Source organism: Lonchura striata, chromosome 1, assembly GCF_050655825.1.
Source record: "Lonchura striata isolate lonStrDom1 chromosome 1, ASM5065582v1, whole genome shotgun sequence".
NCBI lineage: Eukaryota > Metazoa > Chordata > Aves > Passeriformes > Estrildidae > Lonchura > Lonchura striata.
In genome coordinates, this window is record NC_140703.1 from 103,180,878 (window position 1) to 103,193,548 (window position 12,671).

Here is a 12,671-nt window from a genome sequence, read left to right on the forward strand (position 1 = left end):
TTCAAAATAAAGCAACGTCAAAAGAAAAATACAGAGACTATTTAGGAATAAAAGCATTCAAACTAATGCTCTTTCATTTTTCTTCAAAGTTCACAGAATGTAATTTATGAAAAGTAATGCTAGTACAACTAATGGATGCCTCCAGCAGTGTGCACTGCTTCTCAGGGTGTTGCCAGCAGTGTGACCACAGCAGTAATCCTGAAACTCAAATCTTTGAGCTTTTGCATTTTTTCACTAAAAACACTTGGGAATTGTTTTTTAATGTTAGGTATTTACTTAGTACTGTATTTGCACTCTCAAATTCTCTCTGAGCTATTTTTATCATTTTTTTCAATAAATATGTTACTTATGTTAGTTCTGGATCTATTTTAAACCTCCTGCAAATTATATTGCCACCAAAAAAAACCCCAGAAAAGTTTATTTTTTCTCACTTGAGTGTAGTTTCTTGGCTGCCCTAATAATCAAGAATACTTTCTTCAGTTGACTAATCCTTACCATACATCAAGAGTTATTTGTTTCACTATAATATTTTATAGTTTTCATAAACCACTAAATTTTTCAGTGCTTAGGATTCTCATTAATTACATGTTTTGATTCACTAGTTTCTATTTTTTGAAACATTGTATTCATGTATTACTTTTACAGTTTCCAGCAGTCAATCATCCACAGTCTTTAGAGAGAAGATATTTGGGAATTTTAAGCGGTGTATTGCTTGATCTTATGAAGGTATGAAAATGTCTTTTATTCTCTGTCTGTAATATGTAGGAAAATATATAAGTGACTTTTTACCTTTTCTTTTAAATATAACACATCTTAGAAGGGCTTTGGGAACTCCCTTTTGAGATATTTTGATTCCACCATTGTTTGTAGTAAGACCTGATATTTCCTAGGAATCAGGAAAATATCCCTTGCAAATGCCAGGAGAGTCTGTTCAATTTTAACTGATTTGATAAAGAATGTGTAGCCCAGACAAAGTATCATCACCATCCTTTGCAGGGTGGTGCATTCACACTGACATCCATGCACTGACTGCTGGAGTGTGATCATATTTAGATACATCCTCAGAGTATTGGGCTAACCTGAGTTGGTTTTCATTTGTTGTTGGGTAAGCATGAGGATGGGGACAGTTGTCAGAAACAAAGCTGACACACAGGAGTCCTGGGTTTTTATCCAAACTCTTAATCTGCTTGCTATCACCTGTACATGGTATACATGTTAGTTTACTCTTCAGTCCTGTTTTGGAACAAGTCAGCTAGTTGCACATGGCCAAACTAGCTTATAGTCCTGAGAGGTCTTTTTATGGGGAATCAGGAGAAGCTCATTCCCCCCAAAAACATAGTGCTTTGCATCTGTGCTATGTTCCTGGGTATGGAAAGCCTATTGTTGTCCTTAGTATTGTACTATAAAAATACTCCCATGGTAAGCTGCAGTATAACTCTCCTATCATTTCATCGCCAGTGAGCTGAAGAAAGAAGTCATAGTATCCAAAATTAGGTTTATAATCACAGAACCATCTAAGCATTAAAGGCAATATGTGATGCACATGAAACATGGATATGGCTAATCAACTCTGAATGAATTGTGTGATCCCAAACCCCTCTGCACCAGTTGTCTTGGAAAAAAAAAGATGTTTTGGGAGATACTTGGGTGTTTACTTGCTTTTAATAGTACTGCTGTAGCCAGCAGAAATCACCAAATTTGCCCTACTCTTCTTCAACACAGCTTGTTCAAATCCCTTTGATCTCCTTGCCTTATGAAGAGAGTCAGCATGGCTTTTATCTTGGTTTCAAGGAGTCTGCAATATGATATACTCCAATGAATATAATTACTTGTTTTGGCATTATACTTTCTCCTCTATTTTTTAATTCACATAAACTTTTTTTCATAGTTAGCTGTAGCTCAAGATCTATAGCAATATATTGCAGAACAGAAATTTCAAGATCAGTCTTAAAACCATTGTTCCATGTACTGGGGGACAGTTTAATTTTATCCTAGATTTTGTGTTATATCTCAGTGTCTTTTTGGTTCTTTTGATATGATTTAGAAGTTGGAAAGTTGTGAAATGAAGCACTTGAGTTTAGGGAAGCACAGGTTTCCAAATAATTTCATTATTTTCATCTTTTCTGTTGATATTTCTGCCTACAAGGTGAGAAAGGTCAGGAATTCTGTAGAGGGGATATTTTGTGTTTGATCTGCATTTCTTAATTCAAGATTGAAACCATGTTAAGCAATGTGCAGACGCCTACAAGGAAAGAACAGAAGGGGCATGTGGTTAAGTTTCATGTTGCAAATGCTGCACATACTTTGTTGTGTGTCTGTCTCTTCTGCAGACAATGGCCAGTCTGACACATGTCCACACTTGTTGTGCTCCTCATTATCTGCATTCCTAGGGACTTCAGGTCAGATTACTAGATTCCTGAATAGCCCACACTTCAATTTATGCCAGCTGAAGTAGGGAGTTATATTAATATATATCTATTTAGAGAGCATTTCTGGACTAGATTAATGATGAGGCACCAATTTGACCTTGTTGCTTTGTTGTTGCTTCAGTCCTCTGCTCCCCTTCACAAGTTATGCTTATTTGCAAGCATTAATGAGGTGGGAACTGGTTTTTCATGTTATACCTTGGGAAAAAAAGACATTAAGACTCTCTTCTTTATATTATCTGCCATTCAGTTGTCTCTGTCATTCAGCACCAGACTTGCATTTCCTCTGAGCTGTTTGTTAAAGAGAATACTTGTAGAACCCTTTCTTTTTACCCTTTGTTTTCTTCACTTGCCTTAGCTGGACTTCAGCCTTCTGAAGAATGACCTAACCTTTTTGATGATACACTTCTTTTATAGTCCATCTTTGTATCCTGTCCTTCATTCTAATACTAATACTAATAAATACTAAACTTTAAAATAATGTTTGTTTCTGTGTAAGAATGTTTCCATATAGTTGTTTTGTTTGATTGTAAAGCCTGTTTCATTGCAGCATTTTATTACTGGTAAATTTAATATTTTTTGATTCAAAACAATGTTGTGAGGTTTATCCTGAAAAATACATTTTAAAAACATATATTTAAAATATATGTTGTGAGTGGTTTTAGATTTGGTTTGGTTTGGTTTTTGGGGTTTTTTTAATTTATTTTGTGTGTGCTTTTTTTCTATTTTTGTCTTTTGGGGTTTTTTGCTAATGTAAATGCAGATACTAACATTTAGACTTTGGGATTTGTTTTTCAAAGAACTTACTGAAGTTAGATCCAGCAGATAGATATTTGACAGAACAATGTTTGAACCACCCTTCGTTTCAAACCCAAAGACTCTTGGATCGCAGTGGAAGTTCACCTTCAAGATCAGCGAAGAGAAAGCCCTACCATACAGACAGCAACACTTTATCTAACAGGTAAATGTAGTCATGTCACTGTTGCCACTGACATTTGCCCTGCCAGTGAGGGAGTTATTGTCCTGCTTGCATGCAGCATCACCTACACTGAAAGTGGTTGTTTGACAGCTTAGGCACACTGAGACGTCTATGCTGTTCTCTGTTGCCTCACTAAATAAAAGTTGCAGGCATAATATTTACAGCCAAACAAGCTGAAATTTTTGCTAACTTTCTGCATCAGGCTGCGTGCATCTTATTAAAAAAAAAAAAAGAAAAGACAATGTCAAAGCCATTTCTGTGTGTAGCAAAGAAAAATAATTGGGTGATCCACCTTAAAAAAATGTTAGCCTTTTTCTTGAACAATAGGAATTTTGTGGCTTGGAAGATGCCCAAGATTCCAAAGGAATGCTCTTTTCTTTGGAATGCTACCATTGCTGTATATGTACAAATCTGTCCAAGATTTTGATATTTAAAAGCTTAAAGTTCACACAGATTTGTAGCAGCTAAATGTCCTGAAAATTGTGCACATTGATCACATTCCAAATTGGAGATGAACAGAATTTTGTCTGCCATTGCAGTTGTGGATCGTGTCTAGTCTATTTGACCTCAGACTCATAGCAGGATATGTTTGCTCAGTCCTTGCTGGACTCACGTAGCTTGAAAGAAGCCACTTAATTTTCATACCTCAGTGAACCAGTTTTACTGCTGGATGAAATACTTCAGTACAAAAAGCTTCTTGTTATTGCTCTGATAAATGCATTCATAAAGGTCGCCCTCTGAAGTATGCAGAATATTTGAGTATTCTATATGTAGGCTTTTAATCCTAGCTATGTTTTTCTTTAGTTTATCCTGTGAGATCCAAAAAATTGCTCCTCTATTTTAGACTTGGGATTATGACATTTACAATCTATACTTTTTCAAAGATAGACCAAAAAGTTTTAGCTGCCTTTACAGATGCTTAGAGTAGAAGTTTTAACATTAGACATATGGCATCAGAAAGAAAGACACACATCCACTGGAAACTTGTCCAAAAGGCCTGCCTAGTGAAAATATTAGGTTCCTCTATCTCTAAAGTTTTAGAAAATACACTTTCTATTAACTGAAAAATATTTCAAACTGGCATTAAAATTGCTAAAATTCTAGAAACTGTAATGGAATAGATTACAAGATCACTGAAAGTGGTTAATACAAAAATCCTAGGTATAAAAACAGCTAGCATTATCCAATTATAATTAACAAAAAGATCAACAAAGGTACACTGAGTTCTCACTTCAACCCTCAGTAATATATCTGAGTTACATCATAGATTTGTTCCAGAAATCAGTTAATTGCTCATAGCCTGCTAAGGTCCATGAAGGCAAACAAGCACAGCTCCAGCACTGTTCAGTCTTGGCTATTGCAGTGACTAAATCCAGAAGCCAAACTGGTTTAATGCCAGAAAACCTGAGATAATAAATCCAGCTCAAAAAAAATCAGGCTCAGGGTTTGCAGAACCAGCTGATATCTCAGTCCTGTAGTCCCAGAACCAGAAGAGCTAGGAAGTAGAGTAGAGGTTAAGGACACAACCAAGTAGCTCTGCACCAAGTCAGTCTGGTTGCAGAGCCTTTCAGGTGCAGCTTTGGAATGAGTTAATATACCAAAAACTGGGATAGTGCCAAGTTCCACAAAAGCTGTCTTCCTGTGGTAGACTTGGTTTTGGGTTTGGTGTTACGGGGCTTGCTCAGGCTCACTCCATCTGAACAATAACTTCCTTTCCCCTCCTTTCCTCTCCCCTCCTCCTCCAAACCAGGAATACACAAGATAGCCTGAAGCATTGATTGTATCAGGGCTTTTTGACAGTGCTGACGTATTTGATTGTTCTACCTTCCTTTGATATGCCAGGTGTAGTTAAGATTTTTTCGATTGATATATAGCTAATTTTTATAATGTAATGCTTCACTTAGCGATGTACTCACATCGTACACACATACATGCATAAATATGCAAATATATGTTGGAATTTCTATTATAAGATTTGATATCTTTAGTGTTTTTGTCAGCAAAATCATTAACCAAAGCAGAGTTTGCCATCAGATTACAACCAGAAACAACAATGTACGAGCACTTGCAAATCTGTTATTTTACTAACTCCTGGTGCCTTAGTTGGCAATATTTGATCTTTCTGCCGTTAAATTTTTGGTTTTAAATGGCAAGTGAAATGGATGTACTTTTTAAAAGTTATTAATACATGAATAAGTAATCTGGTATATTAATGCTTCTTTATGCATTTTAATATAGAAATCAAGCCAGCAAAAGTTCTGCTTTGCAGTCACATCACAGATCAAACAGCAAGGATATGCAGACACTAGGGGCTGGTGGGCCAAGAGAAGAGGGGCTTCCAGCAAATGAAAGCTTTTTAAATGGAAACCTTCCTGGACCTGCACCTAGCCCAATGCACGCAAAAAAACCAAGCAACACTCCTGGATCTGGCAACAAGGATATAGCCAATAATAACATGCCACATCTTCTCAGCCCAAAGGAACCAAAGGGAAAAACAGAGTTTGATTTTAATGTGGACACCAAAAGTTCTGATGGTTCAGGCACAAAGTACATGAAGTCTAACACCAGATCTCAGCAGAACCGGCACTCCTTTATGGAAACTTCTCAAAGCAAAACTGGGACGCTGCAGCCTGGCGACAAGCACAGCCGCCACAGCTACATCGATACCATCCCACAGTCTTCTAAGAGTCCCTCCTATCGGACAAAGTCCAAGAGCCATGGAGTTCTGACAGACTCAAAATCCGTGGGCAACCTTTCTGAGGCCAGGGCCCAAGCTGCAGAACCAAACACCAGTAGGTACTTTCCATCCAGCTGTATGGACTTGAACTCTCCCACCAGTCCGAGTGCTCCCCGGCACGGTGATAACAGAACTATGCTCAGTCCATCGGCGAGGAATAACCGCAGCGAGGGTACCCTGGACGCCCGAAGACCGCCAACAAGGCACTCCAAAACAATGGAGGAGCTAAAACTGCCAGATCACGTGGATGGAAGCCATTCCCACTCTCTGTCTGCTCCACATGAATCTTTTTCCTATGGTCTAGGTTATACCAGTCCTTTTTCTTCACAGCAGCGCCCTCATAGACACTCGATGTATGTGAGCCGGGACAGAGTGAGGTCAAAGGGCTCAGAGGGTGGCTTGAGCGTAGGGCAAGGGATGGCAGCCAGAGCAAACAGCCTGCAACTGTTATCTCCACAGGTGCAGCATAAGTCACTCACAAGGTCTGTTGGCTCATCACGAGAAGACTGTACAGAAGATTCGAATAGGGTTAGTCCAAAATATTGCCTCTTATTTGAAGGTTTACCTTTCTCCTTTTAACTCGTGTGGGGGCAGTGGCCTGCTTTCTGTCTTCTGTTTGGTTTTTTTTGCAGTTATTAATTTATTTGTCTTGTAAGGTATGGGCATGTTGTTGGGGGCTTTTTTTCAGAAGGGCTGAATATCTCAAAGTACTTTTAAAAAATGGACTATGAATACCATTATCTTAAAGTACTGAAATGTGAAAACTTGCCTCTGAAGTTAAAATTTCATTAGTTGTTTTTAGTCCTTGGTTATATGGTTTGATGTCATTTTTACTTTATCATTTTGTTTAATTCTCTTTCTCATTTGTGTTTTTATTTAGCTTCTCCTATATGTATTTCTGTTATGAATGCTAATGTTAACTTTTGAAGCCAGTGTTCCATTCAGGTGTAACAGGACATTATTGCTGAAATACCTTAATTTACTAGACAAATATCAAAGCTTGCAATATTTCTTTAGATTGGTATGATAAGTAACTGGTGTAATCTAGAAATTCCATGTTGTAGTAGCCATTGGTAAATTGACTCCTCACAGTGGTTACTGTCAGTGGATACCTGGTTGTGGTTTTCTGTGAGCATTAATTAAAGAGTAGAGGACAGGCTGGCTCTGGTGTTGGTTTACATTTGTTACACAACACTTCTGAATGATCTCATGTTTTACACATCAGATATGTAAAGATGATTGTATTTGTCCTCAAAGCTTTAAATTATTCACAAAATGGTGCAGAGAGAAATATAAAAATAAATGTTTGCTTCTCTATGCCTACACCTGTGATAAACTGACTTCTAAGGAGAAAACATTAGTTCAGATTTGTTGACAAATTGAAGAAAGTCAAAGAGCTGCAAATAATATTTAAGGTCCAAAGATTATGATTCACTATGAGAAACTAAAATACTCTGCCTACTTGGTAGTTCATCTAAGAAGTATGTGTAGTTGACCTAATAGGGGTATATGAGTACTATAAAAAGAAGAGTTTCTGGTAGTGGTTGTCTCCTCAATCCAGTAGAGAAAAAAAGACATAATATGTTTTTTTCATTCATTGCACATCTTCTCCATTTAAGATTATATGTATTCAAACATGAGAAAATATCAAAAATAGAAGTGCAATGGAATAATAATTTTTAAAAAGCTGCCTAGAAGTGATTACAGCAGCTCCATTTCAAAAACAGTTTTTTCTTGTGTACTTATTTTTCTGTCTCTCTCATTTCAGTTAAATGAAGTGTTATGTATTCTTCAGGATATTATTTGGAAGAGCAGTAAGATCAGTGTTTCAGTTTTTGATAATAAAAGGTTACACTACCTTGTATTTTTCACTTCATTTTCTGCATTATGCAGCAGATAGTAATTTGAAGTAATTTTAATTTTATTTCATACTATTTAGAGGCCAGTTGTTTTTATTAGATCATTCTTTGTCATTGAAAATGGGTTGACAGATTTTTATTTTAATTAGGAAAATCGATGTGTATTGTAATGCTTATGTTTTTGTTCATTCTCATTTGCTTTGGAAAGTCTGTTCATTCAAGATAAAGTACTTGCCTTTATCTCTTATGGTCAGTATTTTTAAAACTTTAGCCTTCACTTAGTGCTTTTAAATCTGTATTTCAGCCATTAGAAGTGTGAAAGGAAAATTACTTTTCTGAAATGGATCCTAAGTCTGTGAATTCACAGAGCTGGTTTTTATTTGTTTATACTGCTTTCAGTAACAAATGAAAATCAAATTGTCAATCTTCTTATGCCTCATAAAGGCATTTTCACAAAGAAGTCATTCTTTGACTCCTTCCTAGCCTCATTTTTTCCCCTTTCCCACATTATCCATTAGGAGTCAGAAAATTTCACTCCCTTCAGGATTAGTGAAGTAAAAAACTCATTAATAATATGTGTTCTCATAGATTCTTTATTGTTTTCATACTTATTTTTTCTGATCAGTTCTCCTGGGTTTGGTTTGGTTTTTTTTTCTTGGCTCATATTTAGTGATTTCCTCACTTCCATGTTTCTAGTTTTTCATTGATTTTCTTTTTAGCTCTACCAAGTCTTTTTAAAGAAAAACATTCTTTGTTTGCCAATCTTTAGATCTTATTTTTTAAAAAGTCAAGAAAAAACTGTCATCCATTCTTAGCTTTAGGACTTTTCAAATCTCAACACAACAGTTTTGTTTTAAGGATTTTTTTTTTCACATTTAAATTAAATGTACACAAAAAGGGTAAGCAGAAGAAAATCAAATACAAGTCACTATTACTGTCTCATGTTTGAAATTTAACTGCTGATAAATAAGAGGTATCTAAGACAAGTAGTCATTTAATCAAATGCTTCAGCCTCTGGTAAATTTTAGAAGAATCCAGCTGGGATTTGAAGCATTGTTTTAGCTGCAGTTCTGCCCTCAGTTTCAAGGTTTGTTTTCTCTATGACAGTGAGACCAGATCTTCATCAGCAAAAAGCAAAGTAGATTTTGCAAATCACTTGTGTGGTGAATTGAAATCCCAGTTTTTAATTTTGGTTAGGTTTTTTTGTGGCTTTGATTTTTAACTTGTCCTTCTTGGACATTCTAGATTTCAGTTAGTACAAGGATTTTAGTAGTTTCCTATGGGGTCTTGGAAAGAGCATTCATTTTCACATGGTCAGTCCACACTGAGGGAAAAAATTGTAGTTTCTGATTCATTTAAGAGTGGGGTTAAGTCAGATTTGGTGTCTAATTGTGTGCATAAGGATATTTCTATGGGCTTACCTAAACTTTTACTTGAAATACTTCCAGTATTGTTTTCAGGAAAATAGAATAAATTAGAGGTAGTGATATGGTTTTAGCTATTCTATCTGACTGAAGAACTTTGTCTATAGATTTCTTAGTTCAGAGACTTTCTATTATTTTGTATACAGTAGATTTTGTGATTGTTGGTACCTCTAGGTAATGATATTAAGAGATGAGCGATGATGGTGCTTTGGTGTTGCAATTATCAGAAATTAGATACATTCCTATCTGCTTTTTAAAGTTTGCCCATAGCAGAGTGACCAGATTCCATAAGAAATTAATTTAACAAGCCTCCAGTAAAAGATTGCTCTAGAGATGTTACAGTTGTGTTTCATTCAGGTTGAAATTCTGAATCAGATTCATGTATTTAAAATTACAACTTAGAGGCAAAATTTTATTCATGCCATTTGTGTCATGTTGGAAAGAAACAAACAAGCAGCAAAACCAAGTAATTATTGATTACATAGTCTGTGATTTGATATTTGCAGCTGTTAATAATATGAAAGGAAAATTGTATAGTGAATTTGGAGATTTCTTGCTTATATATATTGGTTAAAAACTGCAAATCAGTGCACAGTCTTTAATTTTAAATAGTTTATTGTTCTTTTGCATAGGGTGGAGCATATCATGATCCACACACAGAAGATGGAGCATCTACTAAGGAGAATAGAATTCTGTATAATGACCCTGTTCCGAGAAGAGTTGGCAGCTTTTACAGAGGTAATTTCATGGTGGATCTCTCAAATTTAATCAAGAATTTTAGCATGGAATATAAATTAAGTACTAGAAATTTATACAGAGAATTAGCATGAACTACAAAGGTTTCTTGGAAAAATAATTGTTGCTTAGCTTTCAGAGGGCGAGTTTGCAAGCACTGCATTGGTACGCTATTGTTTGTAATTGATAGCTCACTTTAACTGGAAAGTACATCCACTGCAGTACCTTGTAAAGCAGAATATAATTTATCAGGAAAAAATGAACAAAATTAATATTTCAGATTTTTATTTTCAATTCTTACAAAGACTTCATTTATACCTGTGCACTTGCAGCCCATAGACTTACTTAGTGATTGGTTTCAGATACTGTGTTACATGGAAATGTAACGTTAGCTTTTCATGGCTTGAAACCTGTGGCATTTCTTTGTTAAGACTCTAAAGATCAGAGTTTCCTACAAGCAAGAGCACACTTATTTAATTCCAGTTCAGAATAAGAAATAAAATAGGTCTGTGTATGGACACACACAAATAGATACTGTTCTGTTATGGCACACAAAAGATGGTAGTTTCTGAGCAGCTGCCTCATGGCTAAACCTGGGTAATTGTTTTGAAAAAGATGATAGAGGCTAATTACTGTCCTGCAAGTGTTAGGAGGCTTGTGGGGCTCCCCTGAATCTTAAGAAGTCCCAGTCAGCTGAAATTCGATTATGAGTCACCTAATAACCTTAAGTAGAGTCACAAATCTCCCTCTGAGCCTCTTCAGGTTGATCAGTTGGCTGATGACCTGATTTAGACACGTTAAAGTCTGACAATCCTTGCAAGTGTCCCACTGCAGTATTAAAGCCTGTGGGCAGAATTAAAGCTTGTACTGTTTTGAGCAATGCGTTTGAGTGTTTGTGTTGTAAATGCAACAGAGGATGCTTAAGAATTCTCAATCCTGAATTGCTTTCATTAATCCCTAAAAAGCTCCTACAATTCTACATGGATTATCCATCTTTTTTATATATGGTGAAACAAAAGTTCCAAAGAAGAATGACTTCCATAAGTCATGTGCTAAAGAAACTGCAGGTCTGGGATTTATTCAATTCCTCTTTATAAAAAAGAGGGTTTTTCCTCTTCAGCTTTATCTATCAAACAAATATATTTTAGATGGACTGAATTACTGCTTTAGGAAGATAATATATTTTAAATAATACTTTGATAATCGTGTATACAAAACTGGTAATAAAAGTATATGCAAGTTACTGTGAAAAAGGTAAATATTTATGTAAATTTAACCTTTGTATTAGAACAGTATTTATTAGCATATACTTTTGTACTATAGCTTGAACAAAAACTTACAGATGCTGTTTTGATAGATTGTGTAATGTGGTGCTGAATTAATGTTCCAACTAGTGTCTTGTCAATTTTTAATCCAGTGCAGATATTTCTAGTGATATTCATAATTCTAATAAATTTATGTTCTAGATCTGTATATAATTGTGTATTTTCAAAACCACAGGATGTCTGTTTGAAAAATTCATAATATCTAATTTTCATGTTTTAATTTTTAGTGCATTATCTCTTAGTTGCATCAAAAATATTTAAAAAAAAATAATTCCAAGATATGTACTACTTTTTTAAGATCTAAAATGAAGACAAAGTGTAAACTATAGTATTTAATGTCTTTAGTAGCAGTATTCCAACCTCTCATTCTCTTTCCTGTTTTTAAATATCACACTTAGAGCTCTCTACAAATAGAAGTGTTCTCAAATCTAATAACAATTTACCCAAATTCTGATGATGGTCTTATTTTACAACCAATATTACCCTGCAAGGATCACAAAAGTCAGCTTTCTTTTCAGTCTTACACGAAACACAGCCGTGTCTTTGCTCTCCTGTTACTGTAAGAGGCAGAGAGGGAGCAGAGGAGTGGGAGCTGGGGTTTTTGGCACAGCTCCGTGTACACTGCTTGCTGTTTCTCTGTTCAGTTCCATCTCCGCGCCCAGAGAGTACCTACATAGAAAACAACGTGTCCAACAGAGCCTCGGTGTTACCAGCAGACAGCAGCACCGTGACAAACCACCCCAAGAGACAAACCACCTTTGACACCTGGTGAGTTGTAACGTGCACACATGCGGAGAGAATGGCAGGAAAAAAATGTGGTTTTAACAGGAGGGACAAAAACCTCCCGCTTTTCTCGAGATTTGCAGTTGTCCATGTGCTAAGTTGCTTCCTCCAGCTATACCAGCATAGCATGGCATGTTTTTTTGTCCCCTTTTGAGCAGCAAGGAATCCTGCATTGCACCCATAACATGAATGCATTAAAGTTTATATACTTTTGTCCAATCCTTCACAATTTTTTTCCCTGCTATTAGTTTTTAGTTAAAGATAGTACAAAGTGCTTGTGTGTGTAGTATATATATAAATTTGTGAATTCCAGAAGCATGAATTGTTAGACAAGTGGAAAAAATATCAAAATGCATGTTTCCATATATAAAGTATTATATCAATGAAGAACATTTTCACCCTA

The 12,671-nt window shown here is 35.8% G+C and overlaps 1 protein-coding gene across 5 annotated transcripts in view; it reads left to right on the forward strand.

Moving 5' to 3' along the window:
* Positions 1-12,671, forward strand: part of CDKL5 (cyclin dependent kinase like 5) — a 129,287-nt gene that overhangs the window by 95,993 nt on the left and 20,623 nt on the right. For all 5 annotated transcript variants that reach the window (XM_077781624.2, XM_077781627.2, XM_077781628.2 and 2 more), the window contains exons 10-14: positions 646-726; positions 3,227-3,387; positions 5,644-6,670; positions 10,058-10,163; positions 12,130-12,253. In XM_077781624.2, coding sequence (XP_077637750.1) covers positions 646-726; positions 3,227-3,387; positions 5,644-6,670; positions 10,058-10,163; positions 12,130-12,253 — 1,499 coding nt within the window. The remainder of the gene's footprint in view (positions 1-645; positions 727-3,226; positions 3,388-5,643; positions 6,671-10,057; positions 10,164-12,129; positions 12,254-12,671) is intronic.